The sequence below is a fragment of the Lynx rufus genome, unplaced genomic scaffold (genome assembly GCF_022079265.1).
Source record: "Lynx rufus isolate CCGP_SWC_20201006 ecotype Redwood Valley unplaced genomic scaffold, mLynRuf1.p SCAF_4, whole genome shotgun sequence".
NCBI lineage: Eukaryota > Metazoa > Chordata > Mammalia > Carnivora > Felidae > Lynx > Lynx rufus.
The window spans coordinates 13,002,352-13,029,215 of record NW_025814856.1 but is presented as its reverse complement, the minus strand read 5'-3'; the positions used below and the strand labels follow the sequence as shown (position 1 = coordinate 13,029,215).

The following is a 26,864-nucleotide window of genomic DNA, read 5'->3' as shown; positions in this document are numbered from 1 at the left end:
TGAAATATATTTACCCAAGTAAAAACAGAAAAAGGGGTCGACCTGAAGGAGAAAGAGTGACATCAGCCTAAAGCATACTTCTTCATTATGGTGGTTCTGTCCTGTCTTCTATTTGCGGATCAGCTTAGGAGGTGATGAGGGATGATGGAAAACCCTCCCCCAGCACACAGAGCCCGGACACACAGTAGGTGCTCAAGAGTGGGTGGCGGAAGGGGTGATTGAGGCTGATGGTGCTTGAGGCTGGCCAGAAGAAAAACAAAATCAAACAAATCAGCTTCTGAAGTTGCTTTAGTGAAGCCCGACTCACCACCCTCTGACCCCCAAACCTTCTGGTTTCTTAAAGTCTGCCTGTGAAAGGGCCTAACCTGGGCCTGGGTATACAGCAGAGTTCCCTGGATGAGCGCAGGAATCTGGTAGGGAAGGTGTTGTGAGGCATGGTTTTCTCCTTGAGCCGGCGCCCTTCTGGGCTCACCCAGGACAATCAATGAACACTGGACTTAGACTGAGCCGCTCTTCCCGGCCTGCCTACGAGAGGCTGTCGACACTGCACCCTCGGTGGAGTCAACTGGGCCACGGGTCGTAAAGCAAGCTCTATCAGTCTGGTTCCACCAGTGCTGAAAAGGCGCTGAGGACGCGTCGGTTTCCTCGTCGGTAAAAGGGTCTTGTGAGACTGGAGAGCGCCAGTGCCGGCCCAGAGGACAGGGTGTGGATCCCCTCCCTGCGGCTGGCCAAGCACCTGCACAGGACGGGGGAGGTGACTGTGGTTCCTGCCCCTGGCGAGGGCGGAAGCCAGGCTGGAAGGGAGGGGAGGGGCCGCCGCCTTGGCCGGTAACCTGATCCTCAGGAATGCGCCGGGGCCGACGCGCCCCCGGCCCAAGGCCGGCGCCCCTCCCCCGGCCCCCTAGCGGGGTCCCGTCACCCGGGGACTGCGATCGCAAGCCCCGCCCCCACCAGCCGGTGGGTCCTAAGTGTCGGAGGACGTTCCCCATAAACTCTACCCAGCCCCGCGGTGTCCCGAGCGCCGCGGGACATTCCCCGCGTACCTCCCCATGGAGAGGTCCCCTCCGCCTCACCCCTTTCTGCTTCCTGATTAACTCCTTCTTTCTCTTTCTTTGGGGCTTTCCGTTTCATCGAGTAGATTTTAGTTCTCTGGGTCTTCAAATAAAGACTAAACATTAAACCGAGTTGCAGGTCGCTTTAAACAAGAAGGGTAAGCTCTTCGCTCTGGAGAAAGGCGCCAGAGCGGCAGAGATTAGAGCCGTGGCTGGGAGAGGGGTGGGGGTTAGTTTCAGCTTCCGTTCCAAACGGGGATGGGTGGGTGGGGGTAGGGGTGGGTCCCGCTCCCTCCCTGGACGCTGATCTGGGAAGTGAGATAATGTCCTGAGACTCCTGGAGGGGCTGGGAGAGGAAGGGCGAAAATGCAGAGTCCAGGCCGAGCCCTGTTACCGACTTCTCCCTCAGTCCCATCTTCTACAGCCACTTCCACTACTCTTGGGACAAACACCACCGGGTTCTGTAGAAGTCCTGCACCCTTGCTTTCCTTCTCTCCCTCTGGCTTCCCCTGGCTTCACCCAATCCAGCGCCACCTGCCTCTCTCCATCAATGTGGCCAGCTGCTTTCTGCCCCAGGGCGTTTGCTTTTGCTGTTCCCACAGTCTGGGATGTTGGGCCTTCAAATTAGCTCAAGATTTGCTCCAGCTTCTCCTTCGTTCAGCATCACCTCCCAGGGTGCCCCTCCCAGATCACCCAACTCTAAAACATACCCCCGTCCATGGAGGGGGCACCCTTCAGCCTCCTTGAAGCCGCGTTTGACAGGTTCCTCTTTCAGACCGGGTGCGGGGTGAGGGTGTTTGTGTCACTCGTGTGTGTCCCCATCGCTTGGCTCACAGTAGGTGCTCAGTCAGTATCTGTCGAATGAATGAGAGAATAGGAGTTACCCCTAGTTCACTGCATATGGCTGGTTGATGGATTCAGGCCTCCTATTGAAATGCCTGATGAGATGGGGATAGGATTGGTCCCAATGGAAGAGCAGTATTAGGGTGTCCCAGAGGGCTTTCTGGCTAGGAGAAAGGAGAGGGTAGGAAAAGGTGTTGGGTCAGAGGGAACAGCAGGTGCACAGCAGAGACTGAAGGAGCCAGTTTTTCAACTCCTTGAAAAGTGGGGCTGGCAGAGTCTGCCCAGGGCAGCTCCCCATACTTAGAGGCCAAGACAGGTCCTGCCTACCCAGCTTACAGGACTCTCCCCTGCCCCATCTGGGGCAGACAGAGCCCAATACAGATGGTGGACGGGCTCAGCCAGACGGTGGGGGGTGGGGGGTGGCTTAGGGGACTCCTTGAGGGTGTGGATAGGGAAGACTTCTTGGAGGAGGAGACAGTGGGTTTTGAAGCAAGAGTAGCAATTTGCCTGTTGGATAGAAGGGCACTTCTGGCCGGAGGAGCTCCAGGCCAAACAACCATACACAGCTAAGGCTAGCCTTATAATAATAACATAAAACAATTATAGAAAGCACTTATGAGCTCTATTCCTTTAAATCCAATAAAAACTACAGTATTTTTTGAGGCACCTGGTTGGCTCAGTCAGTAGAGCATGTGGACTCTTGATCTCAGGGTCGTGAGTTCTAGCCCCATGAAGGGGGTAGAGTTTACTGAATAAAAAAAAAAAAAAAAGAAAAGAAAAGAAACAAAAATCACAATACTCCACGAGGGAGGTGAGATTACTCACTCCATTTTCATGAGGAGGAAACTGAGACTCAGAGAGGTGAATTGCCTTGGGTTCCCTGTGCCTCCATTTCCCAAGGCCTGTTTGCTGGTCAGTTTTTCAGCTCAGGTAGGTTCTGCCCATATTTCACCAGACCATTCACCCACTTATTAAGGTCAAGGCCCAAGGTCAGGGTGGAGGCTATCTAGGCCACCCACTCATGTCCTGCCTTGGAGAGAAGCATGGCCCCATCTCCTCCAATCTAGCCCCATTGCACAGGCCCAGAGCAGGGTCCCAGGGCAAGGCTAGCAACAGGCTGGGGACAGGATCCCCTCTCATCAAGGGTCCCTTTGCCCAGGCTGGGACCTGAGAGGACAGGTCTGGAGGGCACAGAGACCTACGTGCCTAGAAACACACAAATGGACACATACGTATATACAAGTATACATATATGTGTATACATACAGGCACACAGATCTACGTGCATGAACCCACACTGGCACATAGACACCTGCCCTTGTGTGTGAACACACCTGAGTACACTGACCCATACATGAACACAACACAGGCACAAACAGACATTTGTGTGGATATAGACACACTCACACCCCTGGGCCACTGCCCACCAGGGCAGGCCTCCTGCTCCTGGTGACAGTTTCCTTCATGGCCTTCTTGCTCCAGGGCCCAATCAGGGGCAGGGCCAGATGAGGTAGGGAGGTAGGAGACGAGGGTTGGGGACTGGGAATGTTCATGCCTCCAGGTGAGTCAGACAAACTGAGGCCAGAGACTGCCACCGCAACTAGGCCAGGCAGCACTCTCCTTCAACACTGAGCCAGGTGCTGTATTGGATGTTGGTGACCAACAGGTTCGGGATAGATAAAGGTCCTTGCCCTCCGGAAATTTATGGTCCATCCTGTCATTCTGAATGCTTCCAAGGATACAATGGAAATACACTGAGTGGGAGTGGCCTCTCTGAGGACATTAGGATTTGCAGTGGGGAAGGGAGCACGGGCAAAGGGCATAGTACATGCAAAGGCCCTGAGGCAGCTATGAGCTGAGAGGCCAAGGCTCAGAGAAGGTGAAAGTGAAAGGTCAGAGGGAGTCCGTGGAAGAAGGGTCCTTGGAGCCTTCACAGTCTACCTGAGGGGTTGTGCGCAGGAGCTGTCAGCCAGACCTAGATGTCCCAACAATCCCTAGGGAGTGTTGGAGAGGTTGCCCTCTCCCTACACCCTCATATCCCATCCCCAGCCAGTCTTTTAGGAGGCCCGTTGAGCACTGACAATAACAAAATAATAACAAGCAGGTAACAATGACCAGATGGGCTCCTGCCTTAACATTCCGGAAGGGAGAGCCGCTGAGGGAAGGGAGAGCCGCTGAGGAAACGGGGCGAGGGGGGAGGGGCTATAGTCCATCACCCTCACCTCGGGACCCACAGCAGGCCCTGGCAGATGCAGGGTAAAATTGTAGGCGGCTGCCCAGGAGCAGGAGGCCCAGGAGGCCCGGGTTCTACCAGGTGAATAAGAGGTCAGGCCTGGTCACAATTTAGTAAGCCCCAGTTTCTCAGTCTGTAAAGTCAGGAAGTTGGACTCCGTACTTTTAGACTCCTCAGTGAAAAGTATCAAGATCAAAGCGCTTTCAGCAGCTTCCAACAGTTCTCCTCTCCCTTCCCTCGTCTTTCTGGGGCAAACACATCACTGGAGATTTGGGGTGGGGGTGAAACAGGCAGATCTGGCCAACACGCCCAGGAAGCCACCGGGTACAGCTCCCTAAGGCCTTCTGCCCCCAGCCCGTACAGAGCCAGAATAGAGGAGCGGTAAGGAAGGCACTTGTAGGCGTAGTGGAGCGGAGGGCGCCAGGGAGTTATTTATCCATCCGGGCCCCATCCCCCCACCGGTCCCCGGAGGCCGGCACCGCCCCCGCTCCCGCCCCCGCCCCCTCCCCCTCCCCCTCCCCGCCGGGGCCCCACGCGCGGATGCGGGGCGGGGCCTTGGGGCGGGCAGGCGGCTGGTGGCCGGGCTCATCACGCCACCCGGGACGTGCCTTGGCGGGAGGCAGCGCTGGGGGCATTGGTTGTACACTGCGCTCCCGGGGCGGGGTAACCGGGTCCGGGCTCGGGGTCCGCCCCCATGACGTCAACCCACAAGGCAGCGCGCTGTTGTGCGGTTTACCGCGCGTCACCGGGGCAACGGCAGCTAGGGGGGCGTCAACGACTTGGCCCCACCCCACCATGCAAATGAGCGACGTCACCCACGCCCAATGGCGAGCGGGGGCAGTGAGCTCATCGCGCTGGGCCGAGGCTATAAGAGGGCGCGCGAACTGCGCGGCGTAGGAGCCGCCGCCAGCGGAGGGCCGGGCGCAGCGGCCTCGGCCGGGGCGGGCGTAGGGCCGAGCGGACGGGGGGGCGCAGGCCCCCCGGGCGGCCGCGGCCACTCCCCCCCCCCGGGCCGGCGCGGCGGGGGAGGCGGAGGATGGAAACACCCTTCTACGGCGATGAGGCGCTGAGCGGCCTGGGCGGCGGCGTCAGTAGCAGTGGTGGCGGTGGTAGCTTCGCGTCCCCGGGTCGCCTGTTCCCCGGGGCGCCCCCGACGGCGGCGACTGGCAGCATGATGAAGAAAGACGCGCTGACGCTGAGCCTGAGCGAGCAGGTGGCGGCGGCGCTCAAGCCTGCCGCCGCGCCGCCCCCGGCCCCCCTGCGCACCGACGGCGCCCCAGGCGCGGCGCCCCCCGACGGCCTGCTTGCCTCGCCCGACCTGGGGCTGCTCAAGCTCGCCTCGCCGGAGCTCGAGCGCCTAATCATCCAGTCCAACGGGCTGGTCACCACCACACCGACGAGCACTCAGTTCCTCTACCCCAAGGTGGCGGCCAGCGAGGAGCAGGAGTTTGCTGAGGGCTTCGTCAAGGCCCTGGAGGACTTGCACAAGCAGAACCAGCTGGGCGCGGGCGCGGCCTCCGCTGCCGCGGCCGCGGGAGGACCCTCGGGCACGGCTGCGGGCGCCGCGCCTCCTGGCGAACTGGCCCCGGCGGCAGCCACGCCCGAGGCGCCCGTCTACGCGAACCTGAGCAGCTATGCGGGCGGCACCGGAGGTTCAGGGGGTGCTGCGACAGTCGCCTTCGCCGCCGAGCCTGTGCCCTTCCCTCCGCCGCCGCCCCCAGGCGCGCTGGGGCCGCCCCGCCTGACGGCGCTCAAGGATGAGCCGCAGACGGTGCCCGACGTGCCAAGCTTCGGCGAGAGCCCGCCGTTGTCGCCCATCGACATGGACACGCAGGAGCGCATTAAGGCGGAGCGCAAGCGGCTGCGCAACCGCATCGCTGCCTCTAAGTGCCGCAAGCGCAAGCTGGAGCGCATCTCGCGCCTCGAGGAGAAAGTCAAGACGCTCAAGAGCCAGAACACGGAGCTGGCGTCCACGGCGAGCCTGCTGCGCGAGCAGGTGGCGCAGCTCAAGCAGAAGGTCCTCAGCCACGTCAACAGCGGCTGCCAGCTGCTGCCCCAGCACCAGGTGTCCGCGTACTGAGCCCGCGCGCGGGGCGCATGCGCGGCCCCCCTCCCCGGGAGGCGGGCTTGCGTGGGGGGGGGGGCGTGGGCGCCCCGGACTCCGAGAGGGCGCGGCCCCGGGGACACCCCCCCCACCCCGAGGGTGCCAGGATTCCGAGAGGGCGCGGTCCCTGAGGACCCCCCGAGGGTGCCCAGGACTCGGAGAGGGCGCCTCAGACTCGACAAGCTGGACCCCCTACTCCCGGGGGGCAAGCGCATGACCCCCCCCGCCCTCGCGCTGCCTCTGTTCCCCGAGCGCGGCCACCCAGTGTTGCACAAACCCGCGCGCCCCGGCCGCCCCGTTGTACACACCGCTGCCGAAGGGGGCTCCGAGGGGGCGCAGCCTCAAGCCCTGCCTTTCCTTTTACTTTTTTTTTTTTTTTTTTTTGCCTTTGGAAGAGAGAAGAACAGAGTGTTCGATTCTGCCCTATTTATGTTTCTACTCGGGAACAAACGTTGGTTGTGTGTGTGTGTTTTTTCTTGTGTTGGTTTTTTAAAGAAATGGGAAGAAGAAAAAAAAAAAACTCCCTTCCCTTTCCTCGCTCTTGCTCCCCCCCCCTTCCGTCTTTCCGACACCCCTCCTCCCGCCCTTTTTGTTCTGTTGTTTTGTTTTGCTACGAGTCCACATTCCGGTTTGTAATCCTTGGTTCGCCCGGTTTTCTGTTTTCAGTAAAGTCTCGTTACGCCAGCTCGGCTCTCTGCCTCCTTCTTCCCCCGCCGGGGCCTGTCGGGCTGGGCTGGGCCTGGCCCGCACGCTCCCCTTCCCCCTCCTTGCCTCCTTCCCCTCCTCCCTCCGCCCCTACTTCGGAGGAGAGCCGGCGTCCGGGAGGGGCCTTGCACATCTGGCGCGCAGCGAGCGCCATCTAGGCGCGCCTAGGCTTGGGGCCGACTCATGTCCAGGTTAGGTGGGGGACACTGGGATCTCCAACAAGCTTTTGGAACTAATGGGCCCACGGTTGTCTCCTTGGGGGAAGAGACACCAAGATGGAAAGAGGACAGCCCAGTACCGGCAGGCAGGAAAAGGCAGAAACTTGAACCTCTGGGCCTCTGTTAACCGTGTCTGTAAAATGGGCAGAACAGTTGTAACATTGTCCCACAAAGTTGGAGGATGAACACTTTGTTCACAGAGTGGTGCTTGGCTACAGGTGGTGCTCAGTGTAACCTCACCGTTGTCCCGTGGATGGAGATGCTATCTCAGGACCAGAAGAAAAGTGGCCCAGGTGGGGTCTGACGGGCAGTCTGCCTCCAGGACCGGAGTTAGAACTACATTCTGTGCCATCGTCCTTTAAGGGTATTGACTTGGAGTCAGGATTTTCCAAGTACTCCCTGAAGACCTCTCCCTTCCCAACATCCTACTCTCCCATTTTGAGGAAACTAATGTTAAGAGAGATTGAGTAACTTGAGGTCACACAGCCTGAAGTTTTCGGGAGACTGCAGGGACATGCGGACCTCACCTCCAGAGCCTTGCCTGCCAGGCCGCCTTCTTCCCCTGCCTGCTCTGGCCCGTGCTGTTGTGTGGGCAAAAGACCCTGGGTTTGGGGCTTCTGCTTCACTTGGGGCCTGGAGGGACCTAGGCACAGGGCAAGTCAAGCTGGTGGTCGTGTGTTGAGCGCCAGCTGTATACCCAGCCCTGCTAAGGAAGGCAGATGAATTGTCCCTGTTTTATAAATGGGGGAACAGGTGCAAAGAAGGAACGGCACATGCCCACAGTCCCTCTGCCATTGGAAGGGTGGGACTCTTCCTTCTGATCACCCCGGCCGCCCACTTTTCAAGGCTTCGGGAGCTGCTTTGGGGATGGGTTTTTAACCATGTGACTTCCTCTTGAGCACCACCTACCTTCAGGCAGACGTTTCAGGAGGGGGCCCGGGAGCGAGAAAGAGGCTGAAGCTGAGTTGGGGGTGTCTTGACACAGAGGGGGCCAAGAGCCATGTTTTAGGGGCAGAGCTTCACTCTTCAGGAGACGGAGCCCTCACTTGCCAATTTGCCACTGCGTGACCTCAACCAAGTCCTCTCCCCTTCTCCCCTCTACCTTCCGTGCTGTGAAATGGGTACGTTCGTGCCCAGGTAACATCTCCCATATCGCTTTGGGGGAAGAAGAATAACGATACTCAAGTGTTCCCCGTGCAGCCCCCAATCTACAGAGAAGGGGAGGCCCAGGAGGTTGGGAGATGTGCCCGACACCCCCCTGAACTGTTTTATTCCTAATCCTGACGTCAAATGTGTTGGGGGGTTTTCCCCACACCAACCAATCCGGTTTTCTAGACACCAGGTGCCCTGCAATTCGGTTCTGACATTACCTGGAGTTCGCACAGACTCCACAGGTGAAGGTCCTAGTCCCACAAGACCATCCTCATTTAAGATGCCAGTTACGGGGCACCTGGGTGGCTCAGTCGCTCCGGCTCGGGTCTGGATCTCACGGTTTGTGGGTTCAAGCCCCGCATCGGGCTCTGTGCTGACAGCTCAGAGCCTGGAGCCTGCTTCGGATTCTGTGTCTCCCTCCCTCCTTGCCCCTCCCCTGCTCATGCCCTGTCTCTCAAAAATGAATAACCATAAAAAAAAAAAAAAAGATGCCAGGTGCAAGCCCCAAGTTGTCACCTGGGACATCTGAGCAACCAGCTAGAAACCAAGGGTTTCCATGACCCCCACCCCAGTTTTTATAACTTGCCAGAACAGCTCAAAGAGCCTAGGAAAGTGCTTTATTTACTATTACTGGACTATTTTAAAGGATACAACTCGGGAACAGCCAGGTGGAGATATATAGGGCAAGATACAAGGGGAAGGGGGGTGGAGTTTCCACGCCCTCTGTGTGTGCCGCCCTCCCGGTACCTCCGCGTGGTCACCAACTAAAAAGCTCTCTGAACCCCAGTGGTCTTTTTCCATAGGCATGATGGTTAGGTCACTGACCTTTGGTGATTAGTTCAATCTCCAGCCCCTCCTCCCTCCCAGGAGGTCTGGCAGGTGGGGCTGAAAGTTCCAACCCTCTAATGCCTTGGTCTTTCTGGGGACCAGCCCCCATCCTGAAGCTATCTGTTAGTCCCCAGCCATCACTCATCTCTTAGTTTACAAAAGACACTTATCACCCTCAGAGATTCCGAGAGTTTCAGGAGAAGAGTGCCAGGGACCAGGGACGAAGGCCAAGTATATCTTACTGTATCCCACCCCTGCTAGATGGCAGAGCAGGGGCTAGAACCCTAGACTCTTGCCTGGCTCCCAGGAGCCTTGGGTCTAAGAGGAGGCCCTATGTTTTCACCAGCATGTGACATGGGGGCTTTGTTGAAAACCACAGATCTGACCCCATACTTGAAACCTTTCTGGAAAAAAAAAGTCCTTGAGTGCATCTGGCGCTGGAGAGGTCAGTGTCTCTCCAGGCACCACCACCCCCAAACTACTTCTTTCTTTTCCGGCCTCAGGGCCTTTGCACAGCTGGGAGCCTGATAACACTTCTTCCCTCAGCTACCCAGCTGGCCTTGGAAGCTGTTCCCCAGCAACCCCCAGGGAAGCGAGGCAGAGGCTGCCGGGCCGGGCTGTGTGGCTTTGGCAGGACCCTGCTGAGCCGAGGCCAAGGTGTGTGTCAGCCCCAGCCCCGGCCAGCAGTGTGATTCACACCGGGCATCAGCCCAGCCCCAGGAGGTGAATGGGGACGGTGGCCTCACTTTCCCCTTCAGGACTGTGGCTCAGAGTCAATACCCGGTTTTGCCAGGCCCGTATGGGGACCCCAAGGGACCTTGGGCCTAGCTTCACTCTAAGGAGCCCCTATCCTCAGAGCCAGACACAGACAATCCCTGGCCTTTTACAACAGCAGTGTCTTCTTTGCTCTGGACCCCTCTTACGGCTCCCCAGAACCTTCTTGATAAAATCCAAACTCCGTACTCCTCTCTGACTCCTCCCTATTCGGTTGTCCTCCACCTCCGGCCCTCTTCTCCCTCGCCTCCAACCACATCAGCCTCCACGTTCCCTAACCATGCCTAACTTCTTCCGCCTCAGGGCCTTTGCCCAAACTGTGTTCTCCACCTGGGATGCCCTTCCCCCAGCTCTCCTGTGACTAACCCCTTCTCCTCTGGGACTCAGCCCATCCACCCCCTCTTTGATTCCTTCCTAGCAGTCTCACACCCCCAAGTTATTTGAGTTGTTTGTGTCCCCAGACCCAGATGAGGTCCCACTACAAACTTAGGTGCTCAACAAATGCCCAAGGCATGTGAGACTGAGTCTGCCTTGAGACACGTGTAGGGGAAGAATTCGGGCCCCCCTCTGTGCTCAGGGCCTTAATTTTCTGTTCAGGACAGGCAGGAAATATGTAGCAACCACCATAACCCTCAGCCCTGATCTAGGTACTGCCCCCACACTGGGTCTGCCTTCTAGAACCCCCTTTCCCCAGGAGGAGCTGGTGGGGATTGGCTGGAACTTGGCTGTGAGTCACAAAGCCATTGTGGCACCAGGGCCCCAAGGCTGGCCATTCGGGCCGGTCGGTTCAGCTTCAGGGGCAGGTGAGTGGGGCTGGTGGAGGGTTTGGGGGGTGGGTACACGGAGACTGGGCTGTTCTCCCCTGGCCTCCAGCATCCTCAGAGCCCCCTTGGACTCTCCAGGCCACTCCAAGAAGTGGGTCAGCTTTTCAGTCCCTCAGACCAGGGGTGCTTGGCGCCCCCAAAAACCTGATGGTGGGTTTGTCTGCCTGGGGTCCCAGCCTGGAGAGCCTATCGTGTTTCTTGGGAGGCCGGGAAAGTGGTCTTAGCTTGTGTGACAGGGAAACTGAGGCTCAGAGGGGTTTACTCAAAATTTCCAAGCCAGCTCAGCTTACACGTCTGGGGGCCCCTTTCCTTTTTCCTGTCCCCTCTCACTCCGTTGTCTGTTCACTCATTTTGATTGAGCTCATTGAAAGGGCTGACCCATGTGGCTGATGAAACCCCAGACTCTGGGATAGGCCGTTTCAGATCCTGAAGCTGCTCTCTCCAAGTTCTGAAGCTTGGGCTGCATCCATCCATCCATCCATCCATCCATCCATGCATCTATCCATAAACATCTATTGAGCACCTATTGTATGTACTATTCTAGGCACTGGGGGTTCAACAGCAAAGAAAATAGGCAGACATCCCTACCCATGGGCAGCTCATAGTTAATTGGCGGGGAGGCAAATCAGAAATAACAAAGAAATAAGAAATATGGTATATTGGCTTCTCCGGGCCTCAGGTTTCTCCTCTGTGAAATGGGGACAATGACTGTGCCCACCTCCAGGAGAACCAGCCTCGGGCCCATTTGCCGTTATGATTCAGTTCACACTGATGCTTGTTCTGAATGGGCCCAGCCTGTCCTGGGGCTGGGGTGAACACCGGGCTGGGGCAGGACATTCAAGCCATTACATAGGTGACGCTACAACATTCATTGTGAAAGGAGGCAGCGTGTGGGTCTTTGAAAACAAATCTATTTCGATCATCTCTGTCTTTTTTTTTTTTTTTTCAATGTTTATTTATTTTTGGGACAGAGAGAGACAGAGCATGAACGGGGGAGGGGCAGAGAGAGAGGGAGACACAGAATTGGAAACAGGCTCCAGTCTCTGAGCCATCAGCCCAGAGCCTGACGCGGGGCTCGAACTCACGGACCGCGAGATCGTGACCTGGCTGAAGTCGGACGCTTAACCGACTGCGCCACCCAGGCGCCCGCGATCATCTCTGTCTTAAGGTGTTTGGTCTATTATATCAATTACTCATATGGTTGAATTTAAGTCTTCTGTTGATGGGCATTTGGATGGTTTCTGGTTTGGGGTGAGTGTAATGAACACGTGGACCTCTTGAGTGTAAATGTCAGGGTGGAATTGATGAATCGCCTTCAAGATACCGACAGTTTCCCCAAGTGGTCATGCTGTGTCCATCTTTTAAATTTTAGCCCTTTTTGTGGATCTGGACACCTTTCTGACGGCTGGATTGCATACCGCTGTATGAATGTTCTGAGTAAATTAAACCAATTTTTTTAATGTTTATTTATTTTTGAGAGAAAGCGAGCGAGCAGGAGAGGGGCAGAGAGAGAGGGAGACACAGCATCCGAAGCGGGCTCCAGGCTCCGAGCTGTCGGCACAGAGCCCGACACGGGGCCTGAACTAACAAACCGCGAGATCATGACCTGAGCTGAAGTCGGACGCTTAATCACCTGAGCCACCCAGGCCCCCTTGTTCTGTGTAATTTAAGCCACCTCCTGTTGATAAGCATTTGGGTGGTTTTCAGTTTTTACTCTTCTTCAACAATACAGTGATGAACATCCTTGAACATCCTTCTTTATGCACTTGTAACTGACCCCCTAGGAATCACCTTTTTGGCTATCTCTAACTGTTTTGCTTATATGTACAAAATAACATTAGGGGCTCCTGGGTGGCTCAGTCAGTTAAGTGTCCAACTCTTGATTTCAGCTCAGGTCACGATCTCACAGTCATTAGATTGAGCCCTGGGTCACGCTCTGTGCTGATAGCATGGAGCCTGCTTTGGATTCTCTCTGTCCCCCTCTGCCCCTCCCCTGCTCGCACGCACTCTTTCTCTCTCCGTCTCTCAAAATAAACAAACATTCAAAAACCCCGAATAACACTAGAATGAACTTCTCTGTCCATTCATCTTTGTGGAATTAAAAGTCTTTGATTTTTGTTTTGAGATGCTGGGGTTTGGGGATTTTGTTTGTCTGCTTTTTAACATTTCTTCTCATGTTGGTCTCGAGGTCAGAGCCAGCCCAGGGCAGCGTTGCTGCACGTTGCATGAGATGAAGGGCTGAATGAAGGCTGCTTCCTCTTACAAGTTGGCTTCTGAGATTGCACCTTCTCCTCCTGCTCCTTCGCCAACTCTATGGCCCTTCAAGGTATGCAGATGGCTGGGAAAAGAAATCTGGCTACTCCCACCAGATGGCAGGGATGTGGGGGGGCTTCTGCCAGACAAGTGTATTATGCTCCAGGTTACGCATCAGGGCTGCTTGGCAATATCCCAACTCCCTCTGAACCAAGGTACTTCTGAAAACCGCAGTCACCCCCTCGTCCTTCTACTCATCCTTCCATCTGTCGTTGATCTACCCATCATCTACGAGTCATCCACCATCTATTCTCTGATCCATCCAGCCATCAGTCTACCTCCTGTTCATTGATCTCTTCAATTCCTTCAGTTCTCTTCATTCATACGCCCGTTTATCTACTCAGATTTTATCCATCCACTACTCATTCGTCTACCCATCCGTCCATTCCTCCCTCCTCCTCTCTCCCCATCCATCCATCCATCCATCCATCCATTTGTTTATCCATCCATCCATCCATCCATGTGTCCATTTCCTTATTTGTTGATCTGTTGATCAATTCATTCATCAATTTCATTTACCGATTTATTCTTCCACACAACCCTTTATCCCTCTTTCCAACCCACTCACCATTCATTTATCCAGATTTATCCCTTCCGTATCTAGTCATTCGTCCACCTATCTGCCCAACTTCCAATCCACTCAACCACTCATTTATTAATGTAGCCACCCACCCAACACTCACCTGCTCGCAGCCTGAAACCAGGCCCTGTGACCGAGATGGGGACTCAGAAATGACTCAGACTTGGTTCTAGCCTTCTAGGAATTCATAGTAAATGGGGAGAGGCAAAAAATAACACACACACACACACCCCAGAAATTTTCCAAAATAGTGTGATCAGTGCTATATTCACACTATGTTCCAGATATAAAGGAAGTTCAAAAAGCAAGAAGGTGGTTGGACATTTAACTGAGCGGGTGCACTGTGCCAGCATTGAAGTGGCCACAGGATGATGAGGGAGACATAGGTACCAAAGGCCACCGCGGTAGGTGGCCAGGAGAAAGAGGGCTTGCAAAGGAGAGGAGGAAGATTGTGAGGTGCCAAGAGCAGAAAGATGTAGGTCCTGGAGTGCTTGCTGCAGCAAGGAGACCTCTTGCCTGCATGACCCCACTCCCTGACCACCTACCTCCTTGCCACCCTTCACAGGCAGAGCTGACCTGCTCAAGAAGAAAGACAATGCAGCAAGCAACGCAGCCCCAGTTATCAGCCAATGGGCAGAGCTTGTACCAGCCCCAGTCCGACCCCAATCTCCAAGACAAAGCACGGACACTGCGTCCAAAACCTCAGCATGAGCCACTTGGTTCCAAGGAGAGCCTTCCGCAAGATCTGGACAAGGACAAGAAGGCGACTCGTCACATCCCACGCCTCCGGGCTGTGGTTGAGAGCCAGGCCTTCAAGAACATCCTGGTAGATGAGATGGACATGATGCTGTCCCGTGCAGCCACCCTCATCCAAGCCAACTGGAGAGGCTACCGGCTCCGGCAAAAGCTGATCTCCCAGATGATGGCAGCCAGGGCCATCCAGGAGGCCTGGAGACACTTCAACACCAAGCGTCTCCTCCGGTCTGGCAAGTCGGTGGAGAAAAAAGTGAGCGTGGAGGAGGGGGACATCCCTTACCACCCCCCCCAGCAGGTGCGGTTCCAGCATCCAGGAGAGAGCAAGTCCCCTCTGGCTCAGCCCATCATGGTGAGCAAAGAGACCCAGTTCCCTTCCTCCGACAGCCTGGCTGCCTGCACCCACCAGCTGGTCCTCCTGCAGACCCAGAGTACTCCACAGCCGGGCATACGGGTCCCTTGTACCATTGGAGGCCCCAACGTCACCTTCCTACCACACCAGACCGTTGCCATCAGACTTCCATGTCCAGTGAGTCTAGATGCAAAGTGCCGCCCGTGCCTGCTGACAAGAACCGTCAGAAATTCCTGCCTTGTCCATGTAGAAGGGGACACAGTGAAGACCAGGCAAGGAACTGCCAGAGCCAGCAAGTCAGGAGCCTCCGGGCCACCACCACCTGTCAGGTCTGCCCCGGCAGTTCACCGATCACTCAAGACCCAGACCCAGGACCACATGGAAGCAGAGGTCTTCAAAGCCCCACCCCAGACAGGCCCAGCACGTGTGATAACCAAGACCCCGCCCCAGCCGTGTGTAGTGCCCACGGGAACAGTAGCCAAGGCCCCACCCCAGATGTACCCAGCGGCCCGGATGACCAAGACCCCAACCGCGATGTACCCAGCAGCCGCGATGCCCAAGACCCCACTCCAGTCTTGCCTGGCAGCCATGATGAACAAGACCCCACCCCAGCCATGCTCGACACCCATGGCAACAATAACCAAGACCCCACCCCAGATGTACCAGGTAGGCCCGGTGGCCAAGGCCTCACCCCAGACATGCCCGGTGGCTGCAGTGGCTAAGACTTCACCCCAGACATCCCAGCCAGCCACAGTGACCAAGACCCCATTACAGTCTTGCTTGGCAGCCATGGTGAACAAGACCCCACCCCAGCCATCCCCAGCAGCCCCGGTATCCAAGACCCCAACCCAGATGCGAGCGACAGCCTCGATAACCAACCCTTCACCCCAGACACGACCGGCAGCCATGATGGCCAACATCTCACCACAGATATGCCTGTTAGCCTCAATGATCAAGCCCCCAACCCAGACACGCCCTGTGGCCGCAATGACCAAGACTCCGCCCCAGACATGCCCAGTGCCGGCGATGGCCAAGACACCTCCCCAGACCCGTCTGGCGGCCATGGTCACCAAAACCCCAGCCCAATTCCGCTCGGTGGCTGCCATCATCAGGACCCTGTTCCTGCCACCTCCAACAGCTGGAAATCTGAAGTCTTCACCTCCAGCAGCAGCGGCAGCCGGAGTTCCCAACACCTCATCCCACACGTATCTGAACGGACCAAAGGCCAAGGCTGTGGTGGATGCAAAGCAGACAACAGGGATGGTCAAGATCTCATCCCGCTCATCCTTGCCTGAGGGAAAGGTCAAATACTTTCCCCCACCACATCTGGGGGCTGGGACTCCCCAGGCTCCAGCCAGGCCTCCTTTAGAAGCTGAAAAACTCAAGACCTTCTCCCAGAAACAGGTGAAAACGGAAACAGTATCCAACACCAGTTTGGCCGTTGAAACGCCCAGGGCTTCGCCACGGGCAAAAGTGACTGAGGACAGGAACAAGTCCTCATTACAGACACACCTGAGGACCGATGTCATGAAGGTTCAATCCCAGGTGTATGTGCCTGTAGAAACAGCTGTGGTCCTACCCCGGGGAGAGCCGGCCACATGTCCGGCCAAGGCCGCGGGAACATGTCTGGCCAAAGCTCTGCCCCAGGAACGGCTGGCCACGTGTTCAACCACAGCCTCGTCCCAGGGACAGCTGCTTGCTGAGGTGACCGCGACTCTGCCCCAGGCACATCTGGGCCCATGTCCGTCCAAGGCCCTGTCCCAGGCACGTCCATCTGCCAAGCTGACCAAGACCCCATCCTTTGCACATCTGGGCACATGTCTGACCAAAGCACAGTCCCAGGCACATCTGGCCACAGGAGCAGTAAAGGTCCAATCTCAAGCACATCTGCCTACCGGGCTGACCAAGGTGCACTCCCAGGCCCAGCTGGTCACAGAAGCAGCCGAGTGCCTCTATGGAACCCACCAACCTGCTGAGCTCAGCGGCAAGACCCGGTCGCAGCCGCTCTTGGCTGGGTTCAGGGCCTCCTCCCAGCCTTGTCATCACGTTGGTGCCCTTGGCACTCTGCCCCGAGCCAAGCCAGAGGACAGACTGACCCGGATCCAGCCCCACAGCCATACACAGGGCAAAGCCACCCGGGGCCCATGCCAGGGGTCCTCCGAGACCCAGAGCATGCTGATGCCCCTGTCGGCATCTGCCAGACACCCCACGCGCAACATTGAATCCTGGGGTGACAGTGGAGCTCCCCGGGCCCAGCCGTCGATGGCCGGCCCAGCCACACCCTGCCAGGAAGAGCTGGCAGCCTCCCAGCTCGCCTCCCTGTGTGCCGAGCTGGCCGCCGAGCTGGGCTCCCAGGAGGACCTCCGTGCCCTGCTGGCGAAAGCCCTCTCCCAGGGGCAAGTGAGGGCAGCCCCGAACCAGGCCCTGACAAAGAAAGTCCTGGGTGCCACGATGACCAAGGCCCTGCCCCAGGGCATGCTGGGCACAGCGCTGATGAAAGTGCTGTCCTGGGGTGAGCTGGGCATTGCCCTGTCCCGCACCCTGACCCCCACCGAGCTCCGGGCAAAACTCGCTATGGCCAAGCAGGGCAAACTGGCGGGCGTGCTCAGCAAGGCGCTGACGGAGGAGGAGTGGGCAGCCCTGAGCCAGGCCCTGTGTCAGGGGGAGCTGGGCGCGGTCCTGAGCCAGTCTTTGTCTCAGACAGCCCTGAGGACCGGAGTCGTCCTCCCCAAGGCCACCTCGCAAACAGCAGGAAGCAGGATGACTGTGATGCCGACCCCAGTGGAGGTGGGGAGCCCATCAGCTGCGTGGGGGCCCACCCTAGGCCCCGTGAGACCACAGCCCAGCAAGGTCAGGGTTCCCCAGGATGGGGCCTGGGAGGGCTCCTTCACAGGCAGGCCTGCCGGGTTCTTAGCAGCGATGGGGGATGGGGCCATGCTCGGGGGGTCACCCTGCTCGTCGGTGGTCTCTATGGGTGCCTCCCTAATTAGTAGAGTGATCACCACTGTTCATCAGTACCCCCTAATTGCTGCCCTGGACCCCACTTCATCACGGGAGATGGGGCCCAGCAGGGACTCCTCCTCAAACCTGTATCTGAATCCTGAGGTCAGTGAGGAAACTGTGTGCCTCCCCCCAGTGGCCGGTGAATTGGCATCGGATCTCAACCCCGTGGAGAGCGACACGGGCCCCGATTTGCCCAGGCCACCCCTCCTGCAGCTGCCCCCCAGTCTGTGGCAGCCGCTCATTGCCAACGGTGTGGGCCCAAGCACCAGCCAGCCGTCAGTGGCCGGTGGCACAGCCCAGAGCTCCCATAAGCCACATGTCAGCAGGGTGGCCCCACATCCCTGGGCCTCGTCGAGGGAGGGCAGGGTGGCCCCGGCTATGCCTCCCCGCACTGTGGGTGGCGGGAAAGCCTCCCACTCCCACCGGTGTGTCGCTGCCTATGGGGGATCTGTTTGTTGGTGTCGGCCCTCCGGGGTCAACAAGGTGCCCCCCGGCGTATACCGGTCATCGGCTACCAAAGTTCCACGACAGCCATCTGTGGTCCGTGAGGACGCCGTGCAGAAAACTCAGTCCTCAAATCACAAACGGGCCTCCCCGGACCCTAGGGAGAGAATCGGCAAGGCGACCTCAGGTCCACGGAAGGCTGCCGCTGTGAGCAAAGCACCCCTAGCCCAACCACAGACTCCCAAGGCCTGTGACATAAGCCTAGGTCTCTTGCCTGGCTCCGCGGCTCCCGGTCATCACTGGGCACTCAAGACTCAGGTAGATCCCAGTGTGTTCCAAGCGTCCCCAGGCAGTAGGTTGGCACACCCCCTGCCCGGTACAGCCATCCCTCGGCAGGAGAGGAAGCGGACCGAGGGTACCATTTCCAGTGGGCACTGCCCATGGGAGCAAGTGACTGGCCGTATACTCAATGAACTGGTGGCCAGTTTGCCACAGGGTCTGGACAATGACCTGTCCGGAAGCCTGTCCCCAGACTCCACAGACTGTGGCCCGAATGTGAGTAATTCCCAGAGCTCATTGCCCAGCTGTAGTTCACTCAGCCTTTCTACCATATCTGTGACCAGTCTGACTGCTATCGACCTGGCGGAGGAGGAGTCCTTGGAGGCCAGCTTGGATAGGGACATCCGGGTAGATGCCCTCCTCTCTGGAGAGGCCTCAGGGGGGCCTCAGGGGCCTGGAGACAGGGAAGAAACTAGGGAGGTGAGCTGGCCACACACAACTCCAAACCTCCACCACCCTCCCTCTGCGAGTTCAGAGCCGATGCCCATTCTGCACCACAGCTCAGTGTCCGGTCATGTGACCTTGAGTGTCCACTGGGGCTCAGATGATCCGGATGAGAGGGATGTGTCTTCAGGCCAAAGCTCCATGGATCTGAAGAAGAGCTTGTCCCAGAAATCCTATAGAACAGGACTGACCAGAAGTGTGTCTTTGGGTAATGTGGCCCCTACCATGTATCAGCAGCCCTCTGGGGCCAGTAGATTAACCTCAAGCCTCTCCCTGCCATCAGTAGCAGATAACATGGCTCCAAACCCACAACAGCCAATTGTAGTCAGTAGGGTCACCCCCAGCCTATCTGAATCGTCTATGACTACTAAGGTCACCCCCAGCCTAGCCCAGCCATCTGTGACAGGTGGGGTGGCCCCCAACATAGACCAGGCATCTGTGACCGGTAAGGTGGCCCCCAGCCTAGCTCAGCCATCTGGGACCAGTGGAGTGGCTCCCAATTTAGCCCAGGCGTCTGTGACCAGTAGCGTGGCCCCCAGCCTAGCTCAGCCGTCTGTGACCGGTGGGGTGGCCCCCAACTTAGCCCAGCCATCTATAACCGGTAGGGTGGCCCCCAGCCTAGCCCAGCCATCTATGACCGGTGGGGTGGCCCCCAGCCTATCTGAGGCATCTGTGACCGGTAGGGTGGCCCCCAGCCTAGCCCAGCCATCTGTGACCAGTGGGGTGGCCCCCAGCCTAGCCCAGCCATCTATGACTGCTGGGGTGGCCCCCAGCCTAGCCCAGCCATCTGTGACTGGTGGGACAGCTCCCAACTTAGCCCAGGCATCTGTGACCGGTAACGTGGCCCCCAGCCTAGCCCAGCCGTCTATTACTAGTGGGGTGGCCCTCAACCTAGCCCAACAATCTGTGACTGGTGCCGTGGCCCCCAAACTAGCCCAGCCATCTGTGACTGGTAGGGTGGCCCCCATACTAGCCCAGCTATCTGTGACTAGTGGGACAGCTCCCAACTTAGCCCAGGCATCAGTGATCAGTGTCGTGGCCCCCAGCCTGGCCCAGGCATCTGTGACTAGTGTGGTGGCCCCCAACCTAGCCTGGCCGTCTTTGACTAGTGTGGTGGCCCCCAACCTAGCCCAGGCATCCATGACCGGTGGGGTGGCCCCCAGTCCAGCCCAGCCATCTGTGACCAGTGGGGTGGCCCCCAACCTAGCCTGGCCATCTGTGACTAGTGTGGTGGTCCCCAGCCTAGCCCGGCCATCCGTGACTGGTGGGGTGGCCCCCAGCCTAGCCCAGCCACCTGTGACCAGTGGGGTGGCCTCCAACCTAGCCCAGCCATCTATGACTAGTGGGGTGGCTCCCAATCTAGCCCAACCATCTGTGACTGGTGCCATGGCCCCCAACCTAGCCCAGCCATCTATGACTGGTAGGGTGGTCCCCAGACTAGCCCAGCCATCTGTGACCAGTGGAGTGGCCCCAAATCTAGCCCAGGCATCAGTGATCAGTGGGGTGGCCGCCAGCCTAGCCCAGCCATCTATGACTAGTGCCATGGCCCCCAACCTAGCCTGGTCATCTGTGACTAGTATGGTGGCCCCCAACCTAGCCCAGGCATCTTTGACCAGTGGGGTGGCCCCCAGCCTAGCCCAGCCACCTGTGACCAGTGTGGTGACCTACAGCCTAGCCCAGCCATCTGTGACTGGTAGGGTGGCTTCCAACCTAGCCCAGCCATCTATGACTAGTGTGATGGCCCCCAGCCTAGCCCAGCCATCTGTGACCAGTGTGGTGACCTCCAGCCTAGCCCAGCCATCTGTGACTGGTGGGGTGGCTTCCAACCTAGCCCAGCCATCTATGACTAGTGTGATGGCCCCCAGCCTAGCCCAGCCATCTGTGACCAGTGGAGTGGCCCCCAACCTAGCCCAGCCACCTGTGACCAGTGTGGTGACCTCCAGCCTAGCCCAGCCATCTGTGACCAGTGGGATGGCCCCCAACCTAATGCGGGCATCTGTGACCGGTAGAATGGCCCCCAGCCTAACACTGCTACCTATGACTGGTGGGGTGGCCCCCAGCCTAGCCCGGCCATCTGTGACCAGTGGGGTGGCCCCCAGCCTAGCCCAGCCACCTGTGACCAGTGTGGTGACCTCCAGCCTAGCCCAGCCATCTGTGACCACTGGGATGGCCCCCAACCTAATGCAGGCATCTGTGACCAGTAGGGTGGTCCCCAGCCTAACACAGCTACCTGTGACTGGTGGGGTGGCCCCCAGCCTAGCCCGGCCATCCGTGACTGGTGGGGTGGCCCCCAGCCTAGCCCAGCCACCTGTGACCAGTGGGGTGGCCTCCAACCTAGCCCAGCCATCTATGACTAGTGTGGTGGCCCCCAGCATAGCCCAGCCATCTATGACTAGTGGGGTGGCTCCCAATCTAGCCCAACCATCTGTGACTGGTGCCATGGCCCCCAACCTAGCCCAGCCATCTATGACTGGTAGGGTGGCTTCCAACCTAGCCCAGCCATCTATGACTAGTGTGATGGCTCCCAGCCTAGCCCAGCCATCTGTGACCAGTGTGGTGACCTCCAGCCTAGCCCAGCCATCTGTGACCAGTGGGATGGCCCCCAACCTAGCCCAGCCACCTGTGACCAGTGTGGTGACCTCCAGCCTAGCCCAGCCATCTGTGACCAGTGGGATGGCCCCCAACCTAATGCAGGCATCTGTGACTAGTAGGGTGGTCCCCAGCCTAACACAGCTACCTGTGACTGGTGGGGTGGCCCCCAGCCTAGCCTGGCCATCTGTGACCAGTGGGATGGCCCCCAACCTAATGCAGGGATCTGTGACCGGTAGAATGGCCCCCAGCCTAACACCGCTACCTATGACTGGTGGGGTGGCCCCCAGCCTAGCCCAGGCACCTGTGGCCAGTAGGGAGCCCCTCAGCCTATTCCAACCATCTGTAATGAGTGGTACGAGCTGTGCAGTTGGTCAGTCAAGTCGGCCCCCTAAAGTGGGTTCAAATCTACCATCATCAAGGGTGAATGCCGTGGCCCCGAGTCGGCGTCATCCATCGGTTGTGACTGAAGTCCCCCCGAGTGCATCATATCCATCTGGGACCAGCAGCATGGGTCAAGGTCTGAGCCAGCCATCTGTGACCCCTGGGGTGGACCCATGTCAAGATCCTGTAATGGTTAGCGGGGTGGCCTCACACCCCCAGGCCCCTGAGTTCAGTGAGGTGTCCCTTGAATGCCATCAGCCATTCAGTGTCAGGGGGAGGTGCCCAAGTAGGACGGCACATTCTGCTGTTGCTGTTTCAGCCCCAGACCTCTACCAGGTGCCTGTGGCTAGTGGAGAGGATTCTTGTCTAGACCAGGGAACCGGTATATCTCCGGGGGCTCTGTTCAGGGGCATGGCTACCAGCATGTCCCCAGGTGCCATGGCTGCCGGCATGTTCCCAAATATGTCTCGGGGGACCCTGGCTGCTGGTATGTTCCTAAGTGTGTGTCCGGGACCTGTGTGTCCAGGCATCGCAGGGAGTGTGTGCCAGAGAAGTGCGGTAACTGGTGTGGGCCCAGACCAGTTTCAGGTGGCCAGTGGGACGACCCCCACTGCATCCCCGGGCTCTGTGGCAGGTGTCCCTTTGGTTCGTGAACAAGCCTCAGAGGCGTGTCCTGGTTTCTCCCGGGCTTCAGTGCCCAACAGACGGGGTAGGAGTCCATTCAAGTTTTCCCAGGCCAGCGTGGCCCCCAATATGTCTCCGGTCAATGTCGATCTCCCAACACCTTTGAACCACCAGCATCCTTCTGTGTCCACAATTGTGGCACCAGGTTACCAACAAGCAAACGCTGTCAGCCAGGAGCCTGTGATGGGCACAGGCAGTGGCCTGGTGCCAGGTTCTGTAGCCAATAGGATGGCCACAGCTATGGCCCCAGGTGCTATGGCCAGTGGTGTGGCCCCCAGCCTTCCTCCTGGGTCTGTGATCAGAGGTGTGGGCCAAAGCCTGCCTCCGGGGCCCGTGATCAGTGACGTGCCTCCCCACCTTCCACCAGGTTATGTGGTCAGTGGTGTAGCTCAAACCCTTCCCCCGGGGTCTGTGATCTATGGTATCAGCCATAGCCTTCCCCCAGGATCCGGTATCAGGGGCATGGGCCAGGGTCTTCCTCCAGATCCCATGGCCAGTGCTGTGGCCCAGAGCTTTCCTCTGGGTTCTGTGGCCAGTGGCATGACCAGGACCCTGTGTCCAGGTTCTGTGGCCCCCAGTCTGATTGCAGCGTCTGGGGCTGGTGGGATGAGGCAAAGCCTCCCTGTAAGATGCGCAGTTAGTTTCACTGCTCCGAGCCTTGTCCCAGGTTCAGTGGCGAGTGAGGTGGCCCCAAGTGTCTCCCCTGAGTCGGTGGCCTCTATTATGGTTCCAGCATCTATGGCTGGGGGACTGAATGGGGGCCTGGTTCTGGGGTCCAGGGCTAGCGCAGCTGGCCTGCCCCCCACAGTCGGAAATGTGGCCCAGAGCCTTCCCCAGGGGTCCATGCTGATCGGGATCACTCCCCGTCCTTACTACGGATCCCTGGCTGGGGAAGGGTCTATAGCCCCCTTCCAAGCATCCCGTGCCATTGGCCTGGCTCAACTTCATCCCCGGGCTGGGGAAGCTAGTGGCACAACCTGGAGGGTGCACCAAAGGCCCACGGTTCTACAAAGAGCCTCACAGTTGAGCCACGCTCTTGGGATGATGCCATTTGAGACCACAGATGACCAGGTCATGATGAAGCCAGAGGACCTGGGGAAGGCTCTGTCCCAGGCGTCTGAATTCAGTGGGGAGTCCATAGTCCTCGAGGAAACCCCGTGGATGTCCCATAGCCTCCCGTCAACTGACATCAACCACAACCTCCAGGTCCTTCCCAACGGTCAAAAGCCATTGTTGGAGGAGGTGGTTCCCAGTGAAACCAAGTCGCTGACCAGTGGCATGGCCCCTGTCCCTCCCCAGGCCCTGAGTATTGCCAAGCACTGGAGGGCAGGTGGCGTCACTGCAGCTCTGCAGCAGGGGTCAGCAACCACTTGGGGGGCCCCCAATTCCCACTTTGTGACAACTAGCAGGGTCCCCAGTGTGCACATGGAGTCTGTCAGAGCTACCGGGGCCCCTTTGGCTCATCAGCGGGCAACAGCGGCTCATGGGTCCCAGAGCCCCTCGGTGGCTCTCATTGTGCCTCAGAACCCCTTGGTGGATCACGTGCCCCAGAGCCACGCCCACGAGGCGGGGGCTTCTACCATAGTCGCAGGGTCACCCAAGCTGGCCCATGGCAGCACTATAACATCCAGTTTGCACCCAGGGTCGGTAGCTGGGATGGGGACCCCCAGGACTTCCCAGAGGTCAGGGGCCGCCAGGGTGGCCTCACATGTGCCGCTTTATCCGCCCAGGGTGAGTGGGGTGGCATCTGGTGGGTTCCAGACAGAAGCTGTCCCCAGAACACACGAGAAGCCAGCGTCTGGGGATCCGGCTCAGACCAGCCACAAGTTTCTTGGCTCTAGAAAATCCGATAGGTCCATGCCTGGTAGTCTTGTGTCGGAAATGCTAGATGATAAGGTAGCCAGGATCGTGCCCTCACGTGACGTGCGAGAGCAGGCCCACAGGTCCTCACGGCAAAGTCCCGAACACCTCCCGGCTACGCCACCAGCCATAACACCAATCACGCGTACTGAGGCGACACACGACATGGGCATCCCTGGGCTGCACCCAGAGTTTTGGAGGGTGTCTCTGGGCTATGAGTCTTCACCTGGTGGTTCCCGGAGGCCCCTTTTAACCCAGGAGCCAACGTGGGGGTCTCGGGATTTCCAGAGCGCTGTGGCTCCTACAGATAGTCCTAGGGCACTCCTGACTCCCGCTGTACTCCAGGGGCCCGCGGACGCCGTCAGAGCTGGTGGCCAAGCGCGGAACTCTGCCGTCCCCAGTGGAGCCGTCGGGCCCGTGGACGGCGCAGTGACCCCTGGTGGCCCGTGGGAGCCGGCCAGGGCTTCTGTGCCGGGGGACACTGTGGGCAGAGAGGCAGCGGTGAATCCCAGGCAGCCAGGGAAGCTGATGGCATCGATGCAGGCCGTGGAGAAGATAATCATCCGCGCTGTGGTCGTTATCCAGGCGCGCACACGTGGCTACCTGGCACGCCGCGCCATCAAAGCGTGGCACCAGTGGGCCGTCATCATCCAGGCCGCCTGGCGTGGCTACTGTGTGCGGCGGGACCTGGCCCGGCTCTCCAGAGCTGCCACCGTCATCCAGGCCGTGTGGCGGGGCTTCTGTATCCGCCGGGGCCAAACCCCGCCAGCGTTGCTCCAGGGCGTGTGGGCCGAGATGGGCGGCAGGACCGGGTGGACCTCTGACCACCGCTGCTTCCAGTCCTGCCAGCCGCACGTCTGCCCCCTCTGCCAGTCCCTGAGTCCCAGGGCGGGGAGCCCGCCCAGTGTGGTGATGCTCGTGGGCTCCAGCCCCCGCACGTGCCACATGTGTGGCCACACCCTGCCTACTCGGGTGGTGCACGGCATGGGCCGGGGCGCCAGAGTCCAGGCAGGCGTCCCATGGGGCTCTGGCACCCAGACAACCCCCGGGAGCCCCCGGCAGTCCCGTCGCCAGAATGAGGCAGCCGCGACCATCCAGTCGGCGTGGAGGGGCTTCAGCGCACGCCGCCAGCTGAGGCAGAAGCAGGTGGCAGCCAAGACGCTTCAAGCCACCTGGCGCGGCCATCACACTCGGGCCGCCCTCACCACGGATGCGCTCTTGGGACCAGCAGCGTGGGACGATCCGCAGTATATGCAGTGGCCGGGTGTCTAGGACATTGGCTGACTGGTGGGGGGACACCAGGAGAGGGGCAGTGTGGCTCTTTGGGTCTAGTGAATAAAGCCCTCCACAGCCTGAGTCTTGGTCCACCTGTGCTCGTGGGGGTGTCTTGGGTGTGGTTGGGGGTGTGGGAGGGAATTGAGAGGCTCTGGAACATCTTGGATGGGAGGGGCCCCAAAGCTTCCAACCGTGCAGTCGGCACCTGGGTTCTGCAGCCGGGAGAGGGACCCTCAATCTTTTCCAGAGGTCAGGGCCGACAGGGTGGCCTCACATACGTCACCGTGTCTATCCGTGGCTAATGGAGGGGAGTCCAGTCAGTTCCAGATGGAAGCGGTCCCCAGCACATTCCAGAAGCCAGTGTCCGGGGACCTGGTCCAGAATGGCCACCATGAGTTCCCTGCCCCTAGAAAATCCTACGGGCGTATGCATGGGTGCCCCCTTCAGGAAATGCTACGAGTTCCCAGCCACTTCCCGATTGGGGAAGTGTAGCCTGCCTTTCTCTCTCACCCCCAGTCTTGGTGAGAGAGCGAGCCAGACAGACCCAACCAGCCTGTTGGGGCAGGAACTGGGCAGAGAGAGAGAGTGAGGGGGCTGCCCCAGAGGGGGGCGGCCCGGACAGAGGAGGGGCGGGGCGGCGACAGCATGGATTTAGGGCAGCTACGGAGGGGGCCACAGAGTTGAGGGGATAGGGAGAGTTGGACGGCTTCAGGGTCATGGTCCAGGTGGGGTTTGTAGGAGAGGCGGGGGGTCCAGGTGGACAGGGCGGCAGGAATGGCACCCCCGGGGAACAGTAGCGGGCCCCCAGAGGCCCTGTGTCCTGAGGCCCCACCTCTGCCCCACCTGTGCCCAGCCCCACGCGCCGCAGGCAGGGGGCGCGTGCGTGTGCGCGTGCGCGTGCCACACACCTGTGCTGAGCCCGCCTTTCGCCCTCCCTGCCCTGGAATGGCGGGCTCCCAGCTGCCCTCGCCACTTCTGCCGCTGTCTCTGGTGCTGCTGCTGGGGAATCCCTCCCTTGCCCCTGTCGCCTCTAGAGGTAAGAACAGGTGACAAGGAGGCCTGGCTTTGGGGAAGCTGGAGGGGGGGGGCGTATGGCTCAGGAACACACTTG

At 58.9% G+C, this 26,864-nt stretch overlaps 2 protein-coding genes and 1 long non-coding RNA gene across 4 annotated transcripts; 2 read left to right on the top strand and 1 right to left on the bottom strand.

Annotated features, from left to right (window-relative positions):
• Positions 1 to 270: 270 nt before the first annotated feature.
• LOC124523740 (uncharacterized) lies at positions 271 to 4,105 on the bottom strand. 2 transcript variants are annotated; one of them, XR_006965092.1, is made up of 3 exons: positions 1,763 to 4,105; positions 1,074 to 1,224; positions 271 to 736 (listed from the first exon to the last, which is right to left on the bottom strand). It is a non-coding gene; the product is annotated as an uncharacterized LOC124523740 (long non-coding RNA). The 2 variants fall into 2 exon arrangements; XR_006965091.1 differs by having other exon boundaries at positions 1,074 to 4,105.
• A 962-nt stretch (positions 4,106 to 5,067) lies between these two features.
• Positions 5,068 to 6,916, top strand: JUND (JunD proto-oncogene, AP-1 transcription factor subunit). The gene has a single exon (XM_047095602.1). It carries the CDS (start codon positions 5,165 to 5,167, stop codon positions 6,206 to 6,208), a length of 1,044 nt encoding a protein of 347 aa, XP_046951558.1. The 5' UTR covers positions 5,068 to 5,164; the 3' UTR covers positions 6,209 to 6,916.
• Positions 6,917 to 13,046: 6,130 nt separating this feature from the next.
• IQCN (IQ motif containing N) lies at positions 13,047 to 25,782 on the top strand. Its single transcript, XM_047094618.1, is given in 4 exon segments — positions 13,047 to 13,059; positions 14,192 to 14,280; positions 14,282 to 17,581; positions 24,824 to 25,782. Coding segments are annotated over 4 exon segments (4,329 nt in total). The 3' UTR covers positions 25,751 to 25,782.
• The last annotated feature ends 1,082 nt before the right edge of the window (positions 25,783 to 26,864 follow it).